The 20,331-nt window shown below is 34.3% G+C and overlaps 2 protein-coding genes across 2 annotated transcripts in view; one reads left to right on the forward strand and one right to left on the reverse strand.

The window, feature by feature from the left end:
* The first annotated feature begins 537 nt into the window (after positions 1-537).
* Positions 538-3,641, forward strand: abraa (actin binding Rho activating protein a). The gene is made up of 2 exons (XM_026265974.1): positions 538-1,215; positions 3,032-3,641. The coding sequence occupies exons 1-2, from the start codon at positions 613-615 to the stop codon at positions 3,467-3,469; spliced, it is 1,041 nt and encodes a 346-aa protein (XP_026121759.1). The 5' UTR covers positions 538-612; the 3' UTR covers positions 3,470-3,641.
* Positions 3,642-5,329: 1,688 nt separating this feature from the next.
* The window catches only part of LOC113103368 (regulating synaptic membrane exocytosis protein 4-like), a 29,627-nt gene continuing 14,625 nt past the window's right edge, over positions 5,330-20,331 (reverse strand). Inside the window, exons 2-6 of the mRNA XM_026265975.1 lie at positions 18,434-18,572; positions 11,405-11,517; positions 11,008-11,109; positions 10,614-10,753; positions 5,330-8,350 (exon numbers count right to left, since the gene is read on the reverse strand). Coding sequence (XP_026121760.1) covers positions 8,132-8,350; positions 10,614-10,753; positions 11,008-11,109; positions 11,405-11,517; positions 18,434-18,572 — 713 coding nt within the window. The 3' untranslated portion in view covers positions 5,330-8,131. The remainder of the gene's footprint in view (positions 8,351-10,613; positions 10,754-11,007; positions 11,110-11,404; positions 11,518-18,433; positions 18,573-20,331) is intronic.

Genomic DNA, 20,331 nt, shown 5'->3' on the forward strand with positions numbered 1-20,331 from the left:
TAATACTCTAATAATACTAATCACCATTTTATCTGCAAAGCAGTATAAATGAAACAGAGTCGAAGTGCAAATCCAAAGCTCATCCTAAGTTTCCTTCAGCACGACTCCTGCTTTAAATAGCTTGGCTTGCACTTTAAGAACAAGCCTGTGTATCAATCAACAGAAGCACGCACATGCACATATTCAACACCCAGTCTGCAAAAATAGATCATCACACTGGCACGTTGAACAAAAATATGCCATGGCAGTGGAGAAAAGCATGCATCTGTAGCCATTTCATCAGGGTCTGTAGGCGTCCTTGAGCGGTTTTAGGGTTTGGTGAGATCATGGGTGCATCTAAAACAAGAGACACAGTCAGATGTGATGTCAGGAGTGATTTTTGCACGGTTGGACATAAGGTGGCCACCTGTTATTCCACTGGGGAAATTCCATTAGCATGTTTGGGGTCACAGTGGACATCATGTGCATCCAGAGGAATGTCACACCGCCCACTTTTAGAAGACACTTCCTCTTTCCATTCATATAAAAGGCCCTGGTGACCACCAGCAGCGTCCAAACGGATTACGAACCTTGAGATTTGAACCTCTCCAACCAAGAAACACCACAAGAACCATGAGTACTGCTGCTGTCCAGCAAAACCGGCCTTTCAGCAGAGCCGTCAGAAAGATCAAGGTGGCTTCGACGGTGAACAGCCTCGCCAAAAGCTGGCAAAGCTGGGCGAACAAACATACCGACAAGCAAGACACGATCCCAAGTGGATGGATGCCTGATACCATCATTGAAGATGCAAAAGAGAAGCAGAAGGAGAAGAGTGAGATGAAACTCTTGGTTACGCCTCGCGTGGTTTCGGTGAACAGCGAAGAAGCTGCAGACGACCAGATCAAGACCGTAATGGTGACTAAAGCCATCACACCAAAGTGTAACGAATACGGGAAAGACCTAGTGAGCGTCATCAAGGAGAAGATCAACACCAATCAGCTTACATCAGAAGATACCAAAAACTTTCTTGGTAATGAATCTCCCACCAGAAGACGCTACTGTGGTGGCAAAGCAGGGACTTTGGCTAAAGTGCTTGGACAGAAAGAGGAAAAGACAATGGGATCCCGAAGTAGCGGTTCAGATGCTGAGGACAGTGGTCTTGGGGAGGAAGCGTCTCTGAGCGACAACAGTGATCAGAATGAGAGCGAACCGAAGAAACATGTCAACAGACACAAGGTACCTTTATCTGTACAATGCATGCTAAGTTCTATTTTTACTGAGTGCAAATAGATAACCTAATTGGTAAATTTTTACTAACTCTGCCTAAAATTAGAATGGCCTGCTTAGAAATGATAGCTTTAGTTTAAATTGCATAGAAATTGTGTTCACACTTTGTGTGAATTGCCTGTATTACTATTAGCACTTAGTGTAAACAACTATTTTTGTTTGATATTTTTATACTGACTAGAAGTCACAACAGATCAAAATGAATTGCTGATAAAATAAAAAATCACACAGATAAGTCACATTGTGCAATTCACATTTTATTATAAAATAAAAAAAAATTTATAAACAAATTCTATAAACATGTATTTTAGTGTTTCACTTTATTCATAACAGAACAAAACTCAAATATGTTTAAAACAAACAAAAAATTATAGTGCCATTCAGTGCTCTATACAAATAAACTTTGACATGTTTGCGTGCTTGGCATTAAAAGGCGAATATTAATTATAGTGCATTTTAGATGACAATTTTTTGTAAAATATATTATATAATGTTAAGGTTATATTCCCAAAAAATACACTACCCTTTTTTTTTACAGCAGTGTAAATAAATAGGAACTGCCATGTTTTCTTATTTTGAATGTAATTTGATTGTCGCTCCTTTTATAAGGAAATGTTATTCTGTTCACACTGAATTTGGTTGTTATGTGAGTGAAAACTGAATTAACTCTTAAAAAGTTCATGTAGTGGTAGCCACATTTACATTAAAGGCATGCATCTTTTTCATTTTGTGATGTACAATGTAAAATCTAAATAAATAAATAAAATAGAAAAATAGGAATAAAAAAGAAAATAGGGCGGGAATTTGTTCTAGTGAGTCTGATTGGTTGTCTTGAAATGCGGTTGTCCTAAAACTCACAAAATCTATATAAAATGTGTCTTAATAGGGAATCTTTTAGTGTTTTTGAATGACTTTGAATGACTTGAATTGCTGAATATGAGAAACTGCAAATGAACAGATTATTTATTCAAGGTTTTAATCAAAAAAGGATTTCTTGACCATACAACATATAACAGTCCAACTATACTTTCACAGCAGCATAATGTTCCATCATAGACTCAGTCATGTTCTGCCGCAATGGAATATATGTAAATAAAAACAGTGATGGATCATTTACATATGACCTTCACAAAGCAGCATGCTCACCCTCAGCTTGATGAGTGAGATCCATCACAGCTGTGTCACCGTGGTATTTGATTCACCAGCTTGCGTTTCACAGGACGCATTTGTACGGGTTCAGATGACACCCATGTGAAATAAGTGCGCCTTAAAGACATCCTGAGAAATATTTAGCAGTAATACTTAGGTATGTCAGATAGACAGTGTGATGTGACTGTACGGTGACAAGCCAGGTTGTCTACACCTTAAATAAGATTGGAATAATATATTATTGTAAACAGGGATTTTTTTTTTAAGTCAACAAGAAATCTAAATTACAAACAGATATTCCTAGTCATATTATGCAAGCTAATCTGATCTGAGCCATTGATACATTTAATTTATAAATAAATATTTCATATTAATTATAAAACTCATTTATTTGCATTATTCATTTATACAACATTGTTAATAAAAAAATGAATTATTTTATCTATAAAATCTATTTATGAACTATATTTATATATACATATTTGTTATTCATTCTAAAATATTTATTTATTTGTTTAAATTCATCTTATTTTATTTTTGCATCTAATTCTTTAAAACATACACTATGTTATGTGGTTATGTGGTCCTGAATAACATCTGAATCTTGTCCTCTCAGATTAAAATAGCCACGATGAACGACTTGAGGAGCAAGTGGCAGCGGTTCGCTGAAGACCACATTGAAGGTCAGAAGCTCAACCCTTTCAGCGAAGAGTTTGACTATGAACATGCCATGGCTATTCGACTCCACAAGGGCGATGCGGGATACGGGCGGCCCAAAGATGGATCCAAAACAGCCCAGCGGGCCGATCGGGCCCAGAAACACATCTACCGTGAGATGGAGGAGATGTGCTTTATCATACACGACATGGGCCAGCGGGATAAAGAGGGTCGTATCTATGTCTCCTTCGGCCGCCTGTTCGACCGCTATGTCAAAATCTCCGATAAAGTTGTGGGAATTTTGTTGCGCTGTCGCAAACACAAGATGGTGGACTTTAAGGGTGAAATGCTCTGGAAGGGCCAGGATGATGACATTATAATCACATTACTAGTTTAATTTTCCAGAAGGTTGCCAGGATGCAGTGTAAAAGAAGTCATAACTTATTTTACTGAACTTCTTTTACCTTCATTTTTCAGTTGTTTTCAAAATACTGTAGCTTTTCCACTACTTTTTTTTCAACAAGTAGCAGTGTTACATGTCAAAATGTTGCAAAAGCTACTCAAATTCTGAATTATAAAAAAAAAAAAAAAATAGTGTAAGTGGTTATAAACTGACTACTTTCAACTTGAGTGTAGTTAAACGACTTTAAATTAGATTCTAGGTATCGAGTTTCAAATTAGCCCTCTATTTATAATTTTATTTAGCAGGATGAAATGTTAGAACCTTGAGAATGTTCCAGAAATCTGATGAACTCCCTAAGATGAACGTGCTCTTCTGTCTGCATTCTGGTGCATGACGTGTTTTGAAAGTAGATTTAGTTTTAGTGTTGAGGAGCTTCATATTTGAGCTGGTGAAAGGGCAACTCTTCGCTCACAGTTTACACAAGGGAATATACCGGGATCTCGTGTTTGTCTCCTCACGCATCAAACATCAGGCATCCTCTGAATGCTTAGTACACCAGCCTTGATGTCTAGACCTGGTTTGGAAATCATCTCATGTTTCATGCTTGTGAGAATATAGGGGTAGAATCTGTTTTTGTGCTTTGGTGCGATCAGTATTTCCCATCTGAACATTTTGGTCATTTGCGTCTACTTTCAGTCATTTGCTGTTGTTTTATTGTTCAGAGTTTGTGGCTCATTTGAATTACCTCTTTCAAAATGAAAGCATGATAATCTTCTTACAGAAGATTTGTTATAAATATTTAAATATATACTGTCCTATGTAGTTTAAAACAACTAATTTATTTATTTGATGTGGATTTTGATTTTTTCTGTCAGTAAAAGATGAAATAAAACCACATTTATGTTTAACTGAAAATACAACATTGTCCTAATTCACTATTTCAATTATTTGTAGATTGTAGTTTTTTTTTTTTTTTTTACATATTTTTGTGTTTACTTTGCATTGGGGACAAAATGTATTCTTGGTAGAAATATTAATGTTTGCATTTAGTCATTTAAGGTTTTAAACAAAGCAACAGTAATATAAATATAACGATATTAAAAATATTACATAACTGTAATATTTATAAGTATATAATATATTATTATTTTGTATAATTCCTATAATGTATTATTAATATCTTCTATTAATACTGCAAATGTTATGTATAAAAGTAACATTAATATTGCTTTGTACAAATTAAGTAGCGTGTGTATGTGTTTGTGTTTTTGTGTATGTGTATATATATATATATATGTACCATATATATAAAATGTATCACTTCTATTATTATAGAATTTTAACCTAAAGACTGATGTCATCATCATTATTATATTTATTTATTTATGTTACAAAAATGCAAATATATATATATATATATTATATAAAACATGTATGTGAGTGGGATGCATACTGTGTGATGTGCGTAAAAGAGATCTTTATTCTTTTTAATTACATCAAACAGGGACAAGGTTATTCATCTGTTCCTTTGTTAGTGGACACACACACACACACACACACAATAATAAAACTCAACCAGATGCCCAAAATACCAACATCCAGCTCAATTCCCAAATCAAGAGTGCTTGATCTAATTTTCCTTGATCTAGCTCTTAAAAAGCCATTTCGTCTCCTGATAAAGACTTGAGTGCCGCAGACAGACAGGCTAACTAACACTCAGTATCTGATTCTCTCTGACGTGCACAATACGCTTAACGTTATGTGTTATGTTATGAGTCGAAGATTATCAGATGGTTTCAGGATAAATCTCCTCCTAAACCCATGAAGCATCAGGCAATCATCAGCCAAATGCGTGTTTTGTAAATCAGAGTGAGCTATTTTATTCTGTATAACCATTTTCAACAGAGTAACAATACACTCATTTGTGCATTAATAAACAGTGACATTATTTTACGAATTCAAATTGACATATAGCAATAAGGATTTAAACAATTATCTCCACAAAGAAAAATATCACAGCATCCAATTTTTAGGAATATGTTGATCATTTTGCCCAAAGTACAGTTGATATGGTAGATGGTTATTTAGTTACAAAATTGTGTGTGGTGAAAAACGCGAAAAGGCCATGACTATTTACCAGATTAAAGTAAATACAAAAAGAAACAGAAAGACAGAAAATGAATAGAAATAAAAGCAGAATGACATTCTTCCGTGCTCGTTTCTCCGCCGTATCGTAAACGTTAAGACCTCTGGTTTACAAGTTAAGGCTTTACAAAAACTACTGTGGAAAGGAGATATTTCATTTTAAATCACATATAAATCACATTCTTTTATAACATCTGGAGTGCATTTGGTGTTTAAAAGTAATTATATATCCAATCCAGATTTTAAAATATCAGCAATAACATCATGCTGATAGAAACAGGAGAAATGTGTTGCTTACAGCATAAAAAACTCAAATGTCAGTATTGACAAGTCAGATCAGACCTTGAAAATGTATTATTTTTCTGCCCACTAAATGCAAGGCGTCTATTTACAATAAACAGCCCAAAAAAACGTTTTTTTTAGTTCATATGTAGTTTTTCAGAAAGCAAGTCTATGAACAATGCAATGGTGCTGTATTAAATTGATGTATATTAATATATATTGTCTATATTAATATACAATGCTAAGTAATATATTACCCCAAAAGGTTTTTCTAAATCATCAACACATCTTTGTAATGGCACTAATTTCATGAGGATCTCAGACATTCGGCGCTTCGTCTAAAACCATGGATCTACTACATTGCTACATGGATGCAGAAGTTTCTAATATAATGCAGAGACAATCTGGCTTTACTCCCTGTAACAAATAAATAGACCAAAAATTCATTTAGTTATTGCTTTTTAAGACAATGAACATTAAAACCTTTAAAAGGAATGTGGCAGTGCTTTATATGGCCTTCACAACATGAGTGTGTTGAGGGTGTTTGAGGTACATTTTTCAGTATTAATTGAAATCGTCACTCCTGAGCTTCTCGGAGAGGAAGGAGTCTTTAAAAAAAACTTTTGTCTACTGTATGGTAAATAGTGTGTTTTCTTCACAAATAGTCGTATTTTGATGCTGGACGTAGAAATTCTTGGCTATGCAGAATGCTGTTTCTTCCCTTTCTGTTCTGGCGTGTAGAAATGCTTTGCTTTTCATCATTTCAGGACATATGAAAACATTTGTATCAGTATTTATTACTCCCCGACGCTCAGGACGACACACAGCACATCTCAGTGCGATGTAACAGCATTTTCGTTTGATCGTCCGCTGCTACATGTTTGCTCGACTGCCAGCGAAAATGCTCGATAATCTCGTATCAATCGATTTCATGCAAAATCTCATTAGATGGTGGCAAACTAAGATGCCTTTCATGCGTATGCTACTATCTAATGCTACAACCTTATCATTGCTACTAAAGGTTCTGCATCCCGAAGTCAGAAATAATATCATAATGTAAAGAAGAAAGTGAACTTTGGCTTATGCCAAACTAGCAGTTGCTTACAAGAAAGACATTTAAGATTATAAAGTGCAAAACTAAATTATCTTTTAATAATTAGTGATATACTCTTAAATATTGGCCTTGGTAATTAATTTGACCAATATTTGATCTTTTTTTATTCTTTTTTCTTTTTTTGATTTACAGAAGTGGTCATTAGACCTTCCTTTTCATTTAAAAAATAATGGATTGCTCACCTTTTTAGATTTTAATTAATTAATTTTATGTACATGTTATCATAAAATGTTATTATATACTGTATGTATATATTATGTCTGTTTATATCACTCTTCTCTTTAGATATTGGTTTCAGCCATTAAAAATCTCATATCTATCATAATTATAACTGTAAGTATATCATCTACTCACATTTATTTCATAATCACTATGTTTCTTCAGCATATTGCATCCATTTTCATTTTTCCATATACTGTTAGTGGGGGAAAACGTACAATGACATGTCACCGTTTGCGAAAAGATAGTCTTTTTAAATATGTGTCTGCGTCGATTATTGATTCATAAAGCCTGTAGTCACCGAATATAGACACTAGCCACAAATAAAGCCACTCGCTGGCAGCATTGGCACTGTTCAGTAATGAGAAAGACGAAACGGAAGAGACACGAACAGAAAAAGATCCGTGTGCCAACGAAATCATGAACTACAAACATCGACTCTTTCAAACTACACATATTTTTAAGACGTATAACTATTCCTGTATTTTTAATTACACAAGAAGATGAATGCAAACCCACACTTTTATTACCATTACATTCTTCTCTCTATTATGTATCATATTGCACAAACCCATCCGTTGCACAAACGTTTACCTGCGTTTAGTTCTAAATGGAGGACGTTTCCTCACACAGACCATCACAAGCTAATGTGTTGAAAGCTAAAATAAAGCCCAGACATCTGGTCTGCATTCTCTGCCAGTCCTGAAGTATTTTTTTTTTTGAGCATTCCCTCTGTGGTCAATTCTGGAATATTCCAGAAAGGTCATTTGTTCGGAAGAAATTCTAGAACATTCCAGAAGGTGCCTGTGCCACAGTCATGCACAGCCAGCACTCTTAGGATCGGGGGGCTGTGAGAGCCCTTCCAGAGAAAAAGAAATCTAGATGAGTTGTTAGTCTTATGAGCGTTCGCAGCACGGGCCGACGGTGCTCTCCAGAGACAGCTGTGAGCAGTGGCGGATCAGCGGCGTCATTGTGGGGTCCACCATAGAGGAGGTGGGGAAAAGCTTGTACCAGCCAATCACCATGTTTGTCAAATCCAGCTCCTCCAATAGGATGCGTGCCACGCCCATGAAGCATTTACGATCCATCCGGCCGTAGTTTCCCCAAACGATGACCTGTTCATGAGAAATGGAAGTATTATGTTATCATAAGGAACAATGAAAAGTACTTTTGACAACAAGAAAAATTAACATTTTAAATGTGTATATAACCCTTAGTTCATTTCAAAATTCTCAATTTGAGTTCATTACATTTAGTTAATTCCATTGTTGTGGGTTAATCTCAGAATGTAATAATATATATATATATATATATATATATATATATATATATATATATATATATATATATATATATATATAAAATCCTTCTAATTCATAAATTCATAAATCGTTAGTTCCATGAATCCAGATGAAAATAAATTATGTAGATTTTGATTATATATAATCCTAATCCATAAATTAAAAATGGTCATTTTAAATACATTATAGATCAGAATTATTATTTTTTTTTTCTAATTCTTTTAATCTGGATAAAATTTGAAATGTATATATTCCTTGTAAATTCATAAATTCATAATTGGGTAAATTCATTTTGAATTTGACTGGTTTTGACTGGTACTTTCTAGACTAGACTAGAGCAATTATTAAATATCTTTCTTGTTCCCCCTTTTTTGTTACATATACATGGCTAAAATGTGGCTAATATTTCTACAGGGTAATTAAATAATACTGGCATTTAAAAAAATAATTCATTAGGCTATTTTTGGTGCCCCCTCAGCACTTGGTGCCCTACGCACAGTGCGTGATGCACGTGGTGGGAGCGGCGGCGCTGACCACAAAACCAGTCATAAGGGTCAATTTCTTGAAACTAAGATTTAAACATCATCTGAAAGCTGAATAAATGAGCTTTCCATTGATGTCTGGTTTGTTACGACAGGACAATATTTGGCCAAGGCCTGACTATTATAAAATATTGTGTGCAAAAAAATCAAAATATTGAGAAAATTGCCTTGAAATGGATTCTTAGCTTTGCATAGTATTACTAAGCAAAAAATATGTTTTCATATATTTACTAGAGGAAATTTACAAAATATCTTCTAGTAACATAATCTTTACTTAATATCCTAACGATTTTTGGCCTAAAAGAAAAATCAATAATTTTGACCCATACAATCTATTTTTGGCTATTGCTACAGATATAGCTGTGCTACTTATGACTGGTTTTGTGGTCCAGGGTCACATATAATCCTTGTAATTAATAATTCCTGATTCAAAATTTTGTATTCATAAGCTTTTTTTTCATGAACATTTTTGAAAAAGCTTAAGCAAATCCAGCATAACTTCATTCAATTTGCATAATTCATTTAAAATTCAAATTGTAGATCATATTTTTTCTTAATTAAAGTAATATAAATTAAGTGTTTTGCACTACAGTTATGATAATTGTGAAATGTGCTTTAAATAAAATAATATTACATTTACAAATTACACATTTCTCTCTCTCTCCCTTTTTTTTTTTTTTTTTTGACGCAATATGACGTGTACATTCTCGACAGCTTTTGTGTGATTCATACATCTTGCAGCACAAACTGAATAATTTGAATTTCCAAATATGATAATGAATGTGTGGAAAATTTGGAAGAATAATTTAGCCTACTGTAGATCAATCTGAAAGTTCCCTGAGATTCATTACATAATGTTCATAATGACGGATGTTTGGATGGAGGATGCTGTACATCAGTGAATAAACACATGCAAATGATGTTTTTCCCGCCACCCGATGTTCCTGAACATCCTGCAGTCTGTTCTAACTTTAACGTTTGTTGTGACAGGCTTTCATAAATGTTGTCCTTAGAAAAATGTCTAATTCGGAGAGATATGAAAGGTTTCCCCCTATTCCTTCAGAGCTGCTAAAAATAAAGTGTTCACTGCTTTGCAGTTTCTCCTGCAGCTCTCTCTGCAGTTGAGCTAAATGATGGAGGGAATGCATAAGAAATGATAATTCACTGACATCACGTCACCTACAGGGAAATTACACCATATTGGAAAAGACGTGGGTAAACTTTGCAGTAAATTAGAGCCTATTTTCTTTGTCATTTAAATAACCAACCAGACAGATGCCTCTAAAATGCTTGACACATTAATATTAAATGCATTAAGAAATTCAAGTATTCTAGGATTCGTTTGCTGGTTTGATTCAGGTTTATAAGGCCAGCAACACTATTTCTATTCCTCATACTTGCTAAACATCACCTAACAATGCTAAATATTTAAGCACTTGGTGGACAATAAAATTGAATCCCTCTGATGCATCCTCTGGTGGAGTTTTACACAAGTAACCCTGATTGTCTTCATTAAAGGTAAAAATGGAGTTTACCTGTACAACCTTTCCCTGCGGGCTCTCTGAAAAAACAAGGACTTGGTTGTAAAGGGGATCTAATGATTTCCGGACAGACTTTGTCTTCTTCTTGGCAATGCAGATGCCATTTTCCAGAAGGTAGACTTTAATGTAGGCCGCTGAAACGGGAAGAAGGAAACAAAACACAAAAATACAATAATTCAAACGGCATCCTTGAAATCCACAAGATATTGAAAGCCACTTTGAAGAGCCACTGAATAAGACGTCTCTTTTCAGTTTTCTGTCTTTTTTCCAAACACACATGCTCGCTTTTGGATAATGAATGCTCAGATAAAAAAAAGAGAACAATCTTGTGAGAAACTTGTGTATTTGAAAACCAATCTATAATTATTTGCAGTCAGATTTGGCTCACCTGGAGGGCCCTTAGATCCAGGCTTCATGATGAGTCCTCGAGCCTGAATGATCTCCACCTCCAGCTGTCCGTTCCTCTCCATCAGACCGATCTCAACATCTCCTGCACACATTAATATCCACGTTAACGAGCGTCAAGTGACACGTGGGCGAGTGACATTATTTCTCCCTTTTTGAACAGCATTGTGTTGATCGTAGTTATTTTAATATGTTGGTAATACAGTTCCCTTTGTTAACATTAGATCCACATTAGTTAACATGAACTAATAATGAACAACTAACAAAAATGTATTTACTAAAAAAAAATATTTTAAATGGCTAATCTTTCTGTCCGTAAAAGAAAAGGACAAATTATAGCCTGTTGACTTGAACTACATGTGATGTAGAAGTGCACTCACCCATTGAAGTTGTAGCTAGTGTCTGTCTGCCCACAAACTGAGCAGGTCCCATCCCATCCAGAAAGTCACTAAACTGGGCGTCTGATGCCAAACACATTCCACTGTAGTTCAGACTAAAGGGAAGAAAACGCCAAAGTGTTACTGTGGAAGTTAACTCATTTTATTCATAATACACATTATTGAGCGCTGGAGTCTGTCTGCTGGATGGAACATTAAAATAATGTAGAGCATGTTTGAGTACTGACAGCCTGAATTAAGCATGTGTGTGTGTGTGTGTGTGTTGCTTGTGATGGCTTTGAAGACTGACATCATATGAGCACGCATGACACATATTATGACGGTTTCCTTCACTCTGCGATGACTGAAGTGACAATGGCATGGCTCTGTGATGGGACGGGATCGATGGGCGGAAGGCACTTCTCTTTTACGTAATGAAGATAGACAGCCTATATGACTGACAGTGAAGCTCAGCTCTGATAGTGGCCAGCGCACACGCATATAATCACACTGCTTTCCTGCTCCTACAGGCAGATTTGAGACAGCAAAAATTCATCACTTCAGTGTACTGTGTGTGTTTTCAGGAGATGAGCCGCATGCTCCGTGTCATATTCACCCTCATGACCTCTCGAAACAGGAGGTCTGGCCTTCATCTAATAGCACAACAGTGACTGTCCACTTTTTCATCAGCCTACTGGAATTATTTTTCAGATGAATTTTCTCCCACTAAAACATCTTCTAGAAAGAATTCTAAGCCTTAAACGACACCAACAAGATCTTAAAATTCCTAATTTATTATATTATAATAAATTATAATATTATATTATATTACAATAAAATGAAAATAGCCATGTACCTGTTTGTCTCACTTACGAAGCAATGCTACTTTATCAACCTCTTATTTTTCTTTTTATATGTAATTTCTTTTTTACTCTTTAGCTAGATCTTCTTAAGGAAACGGACTTCATTTTAGCTATCTACACAGGTGAAGAATCCCATATTGCAAATCATAGGTTTTCACTTTGACAGAAGGCAGCCGCTTGTGCTCGGATCAGATCAATTAGGTCTAATTTTTTTGTTGTTGTTGTTGTAACGAGATCATTTTTAGATACAGAAACAGGTTGTAATGAAAAAAAGTGTGTTTTCCTTTTGCAAGCAAAATAAAAATGGGGCCAAAGAAGGCAAAAAGGTGCGTGTTTGAGCAAACGTGACCACCCATAAGGTGTTTTTACATTCTAAATGTTTTGACTGACCAATGGCAGATGAGGGGTGAGTCTTCAGAAAACCTGTTCAAAAATAGTCAGTCGTTTTTGCAGTTCTGCACAAAAATGTCACATTTCTTCTTTATTAATATATATTTGTATATTGATTTTAAAAAGCTAACCTTGGTGCTCTACATGACTGTCATTCTCTTGCTCTCCTTCAGTCCTCCTTTCAAACCGTCTCTCCCTCCTTTCTCCATTCCCCTTCCTGTGTGTTTGTTCTCAATAATCCTCCACACTAATGTGGACGGATTCATAATTAATTTTCTTTCATGCGGTCTGACCTCGATTCTCTCCAGTGCCCCTCCACCCATTCCCGGCTCTGTCTCTTTCGCTTGCCGTCTCCACACAGGTTTATTTTTTAAATGTTATTGGTAGGGTCCAGACAATCCTGATGCCTAATAGTCAGACCGAGCATCCCAAGAGATGACATTTTCATCGCCGCCTGTTCTTTTGCTCGTTTTTCACTCCATCCTGTCTCTTTGTCCCACGTCAATATCTAGTTCATCATTTAGTCTCTCGTCTGGTGTCTCTATCCACTCGTCTCTCTGTTCTTCAAGGAACAGTCATCATTTACTCTCAAGATGTCACTCCAAAGCCTTTTGGAACACAAACGGAGAATCGTCCCACACAGTCCATATAACTACATTAGAATCAGAAAAGTGGACCATACAACTTATTTCCCAAATCTTTCAGTTAAAAGATTAAGAAAATAATTTTACTTGATACAAAAAGCTGCATAAAATATTAAGACTTGTTTTCAGAGAACATATCTTTTTTTTCATATGATTTGAATAGCAATGTTGAAAAGAAGACTTAATATTTTATGCAGTGTTGCATATTTAGTAAATTTTGATTTTTTTATGTACCTATTCACTATTATTCAGTATAATACTTTTATTCAGCAAGGGTGCATTAAAGTGATAAAAAAAAATTACAGCAAATTCATTTATAAATGTTAAAAAGATGTATATTTCAAATAAGTGCTGTTTGTTGTTTATTTTTTATTTTATTTTATTTTTTTTACATTTTTTATAGTAATCCTGAAAAAAGTATATTAAGCATTCCAATAGAAAAAGTTATTTTGAATGATAAAAATACCTCATAATTAGAATAATAATACTGTTTTTATTGTATTTTTCATCAAAAAAATTAAGCCTTGAGATGTCTAGAAACGTTCGAACATTCTTACTGACCCGAAACGGTAAATGAGACAAATAAAGGCTAATTAAGAAATAAAAATAGAAAATATAGAAATAGAAATATTGAAAATACACACACACACAAACATATATTATTATTATTTATATTTTTACCAAACTTTTTTTAAAGCAAAATTTAACCTAAAAAAGCTAAATGTGTGATGCCATTGTTGTCAAAATGTATTGCTGAATTAAAATTTGTTATTGAAACAAAATCTAGACATATTGTAGGTTCTGATTTTCCTATTCAAGTAGACAGGAGCAGTACTTGGATAAAAAAATAGCTGCTGAAAGATGGCAGCCAAGCGAATTGATTTTGAAAACAACTTTCTCTCCATCTGTTCATCTCACAAAGTTATCTCATATGGCTTCAGAAGACTAGGAAAAAGACACACAAGTCAGACTACTTTTAAGGTCTTTTCCTGTATTTTGTTCATTATTCGGACCAAAATTTGACAGCTGTGGTTACAAGCTGTGTGCAATTTCTTCAAAACATCTCTGTTTGTGTTCCACTGAAGAATGACAGTTGGGTTTGAGGATGAGTAGATGATGACAGAATGTTCATTTTTCCTTTCCCCTCTTCTTCTCTCACATGTGACATTTCATCATTTTTTCTGGCAAAACGGAGAGTCAATATTAGTCACTGGCCCCTGCGTGCACTGGCGTCAGCAGTAAACACACACGCATTACTACAAACGCTTCGGAGAGTGACAAATACACCTATCACCGCTCCACATATTACACACCACATTCTTGATGTCACTCGAATAAACATTTGTCTGTGTTATGTGTTAATCATGGCGTCTCAGTGCACTGCGCTCAATTGCTTTATATATCACTGTCTCCATGCTGTTCTTCTGGCGCTCTGGTATTCATTGCATGCAAACATTTTAACCAGATGCTCTGTTCCTGCATGCAAGTACAAGAGTTATTGTTTTCTGGAAAAAGTGAAAGGTATGTGGGAAATGTTTATGCATCTGAAATAGAGTGCAGACTTATTTTTAAATGACGTGGAGACCGTGTTATTTTAGTATCAGTGAGATACTGTTATAGTTTTTAGCAATATTTTGTATTAGTGTTTATTTTTCTATTTACTTTTTAATTTTAGGTCAAATTTAAATTTGCTGTGTTTTTGTCTATACAGTTTTTATTTAAATATATAATTATATATCAAATGTTTTTTTTTATTATGTTAGAATATCAAATTAAACTAAAAAATAAAAGTTTTTTTTATTTTATTTTTTATTTTATTTATTTTTTTCATTTTTTTATGGTTTTAGTTAATTATAATAACTAACATGAAGACAAACTGACATTCAATTATATTTATATCTCTCAGATTTTAATCTTTTCTATTTGAGAAATTATTGAATATCGATCTCAACATCTTCATTTTCTACAGAGGCCCCAAAAAGTATTTGGACACTTGCATGTAATGTATGAATTTTACTTAATATGAAAAAGCATTTTAAAGAAGGACAGAACATGCCTGGTTTCATGCAAATCATTTCACAAAAATACGTTTGCTAGGCTTTAAATAAAAATAAATAAATAAATCAGATATACTGTTTATAATGAAGTATTTGGACATTTTTTGGGGGGTGTCAAATGTCAAACCAGTGGTTATTTTTTGCTATAGGAGACCTGTGTGAACGTGAGGGCATTCACTTTTGCACTCATATTTATGTCACTGCATTTCAGTTTTTGGCTGTTTAAAAGAATATATTTTATTCAGGACATTTAATGTGATTATATTTTTTGTCCATGCAGTATGAGCAGTTCTGCTTTTGGCGTTATAATTAGGGCATTAGATTGCTGCTTTCAGCTTTCTAGGGCATTTTGACAGGTCCATTACATAAATGTCAGTAATGTGACCTCTTTCGCTCTTCTTGCTCACCAAATAAGACTTTTTTTATTGACAAAAGTTGGAGCTGTGGAGGTCAGAGATGCAAAAAAATTAGATTTTTTTGTAAGAGTATCAGAGAAAGTGGATCAGATTCATACTATTATTTAGCAAAATCACCTATTAAACCACTGTAAAGATGCTTGTATACCTGTACAACAATTGCTGCTCACTTGTATTGTAAATGTACACTACTTTAAATCTATTGATCTTTGTAAGATTTGCAATGTGTTTTGAGAAAATATACTATAAATTGAAAAATTAAGCGAAAACTGCATAGAAATAATGCTCTGCAATATTTTAATATTTTGTACTTTATGTTTTAGTAATTTTTGCAAGCCCCATTATTTTTTTATTTACATTTCATAATATTTTATAACTTTTCATATTATGTTTAATCCTAGTTTGTAATGGTTTAATAATGCTCCTTAATGCTTTGTAAAGTTTTTCTATTTTTAAATGTTTTTAAATTGTTTTATAACTTTTTGGTACAGTTGTTTGATCTTGTAACATTTAAAGTATTTAAAGGCAAAAAAAAGGCAATTTAAAAACAATATCTAATGGAAACAAATAAAATAAACACTAGATATTGAATACATATTACAGAAAGAAGAAAAAAAAAAGCCACTGCATTAAATCAGCCTCTCTTTATGACTTTCCATCACAGTTGTTTGTCAAAGCCCAGAATGACAGTGAGTGTTTATGTAAAATACATTTTACTCTGTTATGTATTCATAAGATGCATAAGATGCAATGTAATATGGTCAAATATCTTCAGCAGTGGTAGCCAAAACTGTAATCCCCATGCTCCATAAACTGCGCAGTAATCCCGCTGAATTGGGCTGGATTTTACTCCCATGATGGAGCTGCACAGGAAGAGCATCCAACTACATTACGTAAGGTTTGCGGGGAGTTTTTGTCTTGTTTGTGAATTTCTAATGGAGCGCTGGGTATTGGACAAAGCGTTTGAGGGGAAATTAATGCAGTATAGACTGCGGTCGAGCATAACGTTATAATTATGTAACCGAACATGTTGTTTTGAAGTGAATGCACATTTCAGAAGTTTTTGTCATTAATGAGTGGTTCTCATTTTAATGGTTTTGTCTGAAAAAACTTAATGGATATATTTAAAGTTTATATTATCTCGCATCCTCATTTTGGTCTTTATTTTGAACCAAATATCTATTGTTCATATCATCATGTTTTGTATGAAATGTGTACTAGTGCAATCTTTTTTTTAAACAAATACCACTTGCTTTGATATTTATTATCTAATAATAACTTGGCAACTAACTGAAATAAAATATATTTTTTCAATGTTTGTTTGTCTTTTTCTAATGCTATTTTCTAGTGAATGGGAATCTTTTTTATAGCCCTGGTTCAAACAAGCCCAAACCAGATATCTTCTCCATTTAAGTATCCAAACTTGCGCAAAACGGTTTGGCACATTGGAATTAAAGCTAAACATCTTTTGTCCTCCACAGAGCTAAAACAAGACTGCATCACGCAAAACTCAAAACCTGTAGCTTTGATGTGACACTCCAGACAGTGTCCAGATCTGAAATGAGTTTACAGTACATCAACACAGAAGGTCTGAACTCTGGATTTCATTCAGAAATGGAGCCAGCACAGAAAAAGTTTATTACTCAGAAGAAGAGGGGTTCATATGGTTGGTTATGTAACTTATGGGAATATCAAAAAAGAGAGAGAAAGAAAGAAAGAAAGAAAGAAAGAAAGAAAGAAAGAAAGAAAGAAAGAAAGAAAGAAAGAAAGAAAGAAAGAAAGATTGATTTGTCTGGATGAAACATGTAGTTGAATATATCCAAAGGCAGTGTACAGTGGAAGATTTCTAAAGCAATTTTCTCATCTCACCTGCACCTTTCCACAATGTAATATAACACTTTTGCTATATTTATCCCATCAAATGTATCACCCGATCAAGCTGATAACAAACAAAATAACAGACTCTATATTTGTTAGGCTTCTTCAGTTTGAGAGGAAGCAGCCAGTATTGATTTTTGTACATTTAAAGTGAGTCCTCATTGTGATAATGGTTATTTCTATAATATTAGTGAATGGGTGCCATCCCAATAATCCACAAGTAATCCACGCCACTCCAGTCCATCAAATCCATTATTAAAATGTTTAAAAAAACATTCAAAACTTCAAACCATCACTTCATATCCATAATATTGCTTTCTCCATTGAAAAAGTCGTCTTATCAGAATCAGGAGTGAAATATGCACAGATCAAGCACCGTTTAAAAATGTCCTAAAAATATGTCAGTGCATTTTGTTGTGAGATTTTTACTAGAGGAAGCGTTATTATGGATTATGAACCCAGAATCCAGATGTGAGGGTAGTGTCTTAATGATAGATTAGTTTCTTACAAACACGCAGCTTTTCACTTCACTGGATGTTAACTGATGATCTGGAGTTGTGTGGATTACTTGTGAATTTTTGTGATGTTTTTATCGGCAGTCTCATTCTGATGGCACCCATTCACTGCAGAGGATCCATTGGTGACCAAGTGATGCAATGCAAAAATTTCTCCAAATCTGTTCCAGTGAAGAAACAAACTCAAACCCCAATTTTGGATGTAATTTTGGGGTCATTTTTTAAAAAGAAATGTAGTATTTTGAAAAGTACTGATTTATAATACTCACTTTCCCTCCGAGCCATAGCTGTTCATACTGTCCTCGATGGACTCGTGGCTCGCCTGCCGGACCGTACGGCTGGGCATCTCTACGGCCAGCCCTGTCTCTGTACTCCTCTGGATGCCCTTTAACCTGCGGCCCTCTGGGTCTGCAACAAAAAAAGATAACGTAAGTTCACCAAACCAACATTTAATTCATAAGAAGTTTCTAGGTGGTTCTTACTGGAACTTAATCTCTAAGTCCCTCTTCAGTATAATTCTATGATATCATATATCATGTCTATAGCAAAAACTGTGTGGGACAGGTTATTCTGAAATATCCATGTTATTCTTATATTTCTGCCTGAGCAGCAAAGGCATTGGAAAAAGCAAGTTATATCAAATTCTCTCCATATCAGACTGAATAAAAATGATATGACTTGATAACATTGCCGCCAGGTAGAGCACTGGTTGTATAAAAAATAAATCCTTTGAAAAATATAATCTTCTTGTATAATTCAAGTATGTGGTGCCTTATTGAACTCAGAAGGCTTAGAGAACAGATTCACAAAGCCCGGACTTTTCCTAGTAAAGGTGAAGGGGATCAGCCGCAGACTGATCGGTTTACTAGCCCATGACCTCATGAATATATTTCTATTCAGAGAATTTGTTTCCGAGTCATTGCAAAGCTGAATGTCATCTCATAATTGTTTTGGTACTCATTTTTTTGCATGCACTTTATATAAGTCAACAACATGTCCACAACCCTTTCTGAGAGGAATATATATTTACTGTATTTACCATCGTTCAAATGTTTGGGGTCGATAAGATTTTTTCAAATGTTTTTGAAAAAAGTCTCTATGCTCACCAAGGCTGCAGTTATTTAGTAAAAATACAGTAAAAAATAATATAGTGAAATATTATTGCAATTTAAAATAGCTGCTTTCTATTTTTAAAAGTAATTTATTCCTATAATGGAAAGCTGAATTTTAAGCATTATTACGCCAGTCTTCAGAGTCACATGATCGTCAGAAATCATTCTAATATGCTGATTTGCTGCTCAAGAAACATGTATAGTTATTATCAGTTTTGTGGAAATTGTGAAACAAAATTTTTTTTTTTGATGAATAGAACGTTTAGAAATAGAAACATTTTATAACAACATAAATGTCACTATGGATCAATTCAATGTATCCTTGCTGGCTAAACGTATTAATTTCTTTTAGAAATAAAAAATAAAATCTTACTGACTCCAAACTTTGTAATTATAGTATATTATTTTTAAATCAAAATTACTATTAATATTTTTCAGTCACCACTGATTTCATGTTGTTCGTTTTTTTTCATTGATCATCAACTTATTTATATTCTCCAATGGCTAATTAATGCATATTTTAATTTCAAATTCAGGGTTTTTTAATATATATGTATAATGCAGTGGGGTTTTTTTTCATAATGCAATAGCAAGTGAGATTGATAAAAAAAAAAAAAAATTCTGAAAACTGCATGCTATCCGCTGAAATGCGTTTGATCCACACTCTCTGCAGTGATGGGAAAGCAGCCATTTTCACAGCTTTCTCCTGGCCATGAAGCACATGACCTAGTTAGGCCATTCCTAAAAATACATTCCACTTTTGTCTGTTCCTGCATTTCTGGTGCACTCGGCACATGCTAACTAGCATGTCAGTGTAACCTTCCAAAACAGAACATCATGTATCAGGAAATGCACTGGAAATGCCAGGGTTGCTATGGGAGACAAGAGCACTGTGCTTCACTGCATCTCTCTCTCTTTAGCCTTTTTATGTTTGGGGAACATGCCTGAAAAAGTGATTTTACCTTTTCATAAAATCAACACACACACACACACACACGCACACAAACAGCCAAATCCCAGTAAAACTTGATTTTAACATGTACAGCTCCAGAGTG

Source organism: Carassius auratus, chromosome 6 (assembly GCF_003368295.1).
Source record: "Carassius auratus strain Wakin chromosome 6, ASM336829v1, whole genome shotgun sequence".
NCBI lineage: Eukaryota > Metazoa > Chordata > Actinopteri > Cypriniformes > Cyprinidae > Carassius > Carassius auratus.

Excerpts from the sequence above, each read along its gene's own strand:
- abraa (XM_026265974.1), top strand. The coding sequence starts at position 613 with ATGAGTACTGCTGCTGTCCAGCAAAACCGGCCTTTCAGCAGAGCCGTC. Across the intron at positions 1,216-3,031 it reads AACATGTCAACAGACACAAG|ATTAAAATAGCCACGATGAA; the intron begins GTACCTTTATCT and ends TTGTCCTCTCAG.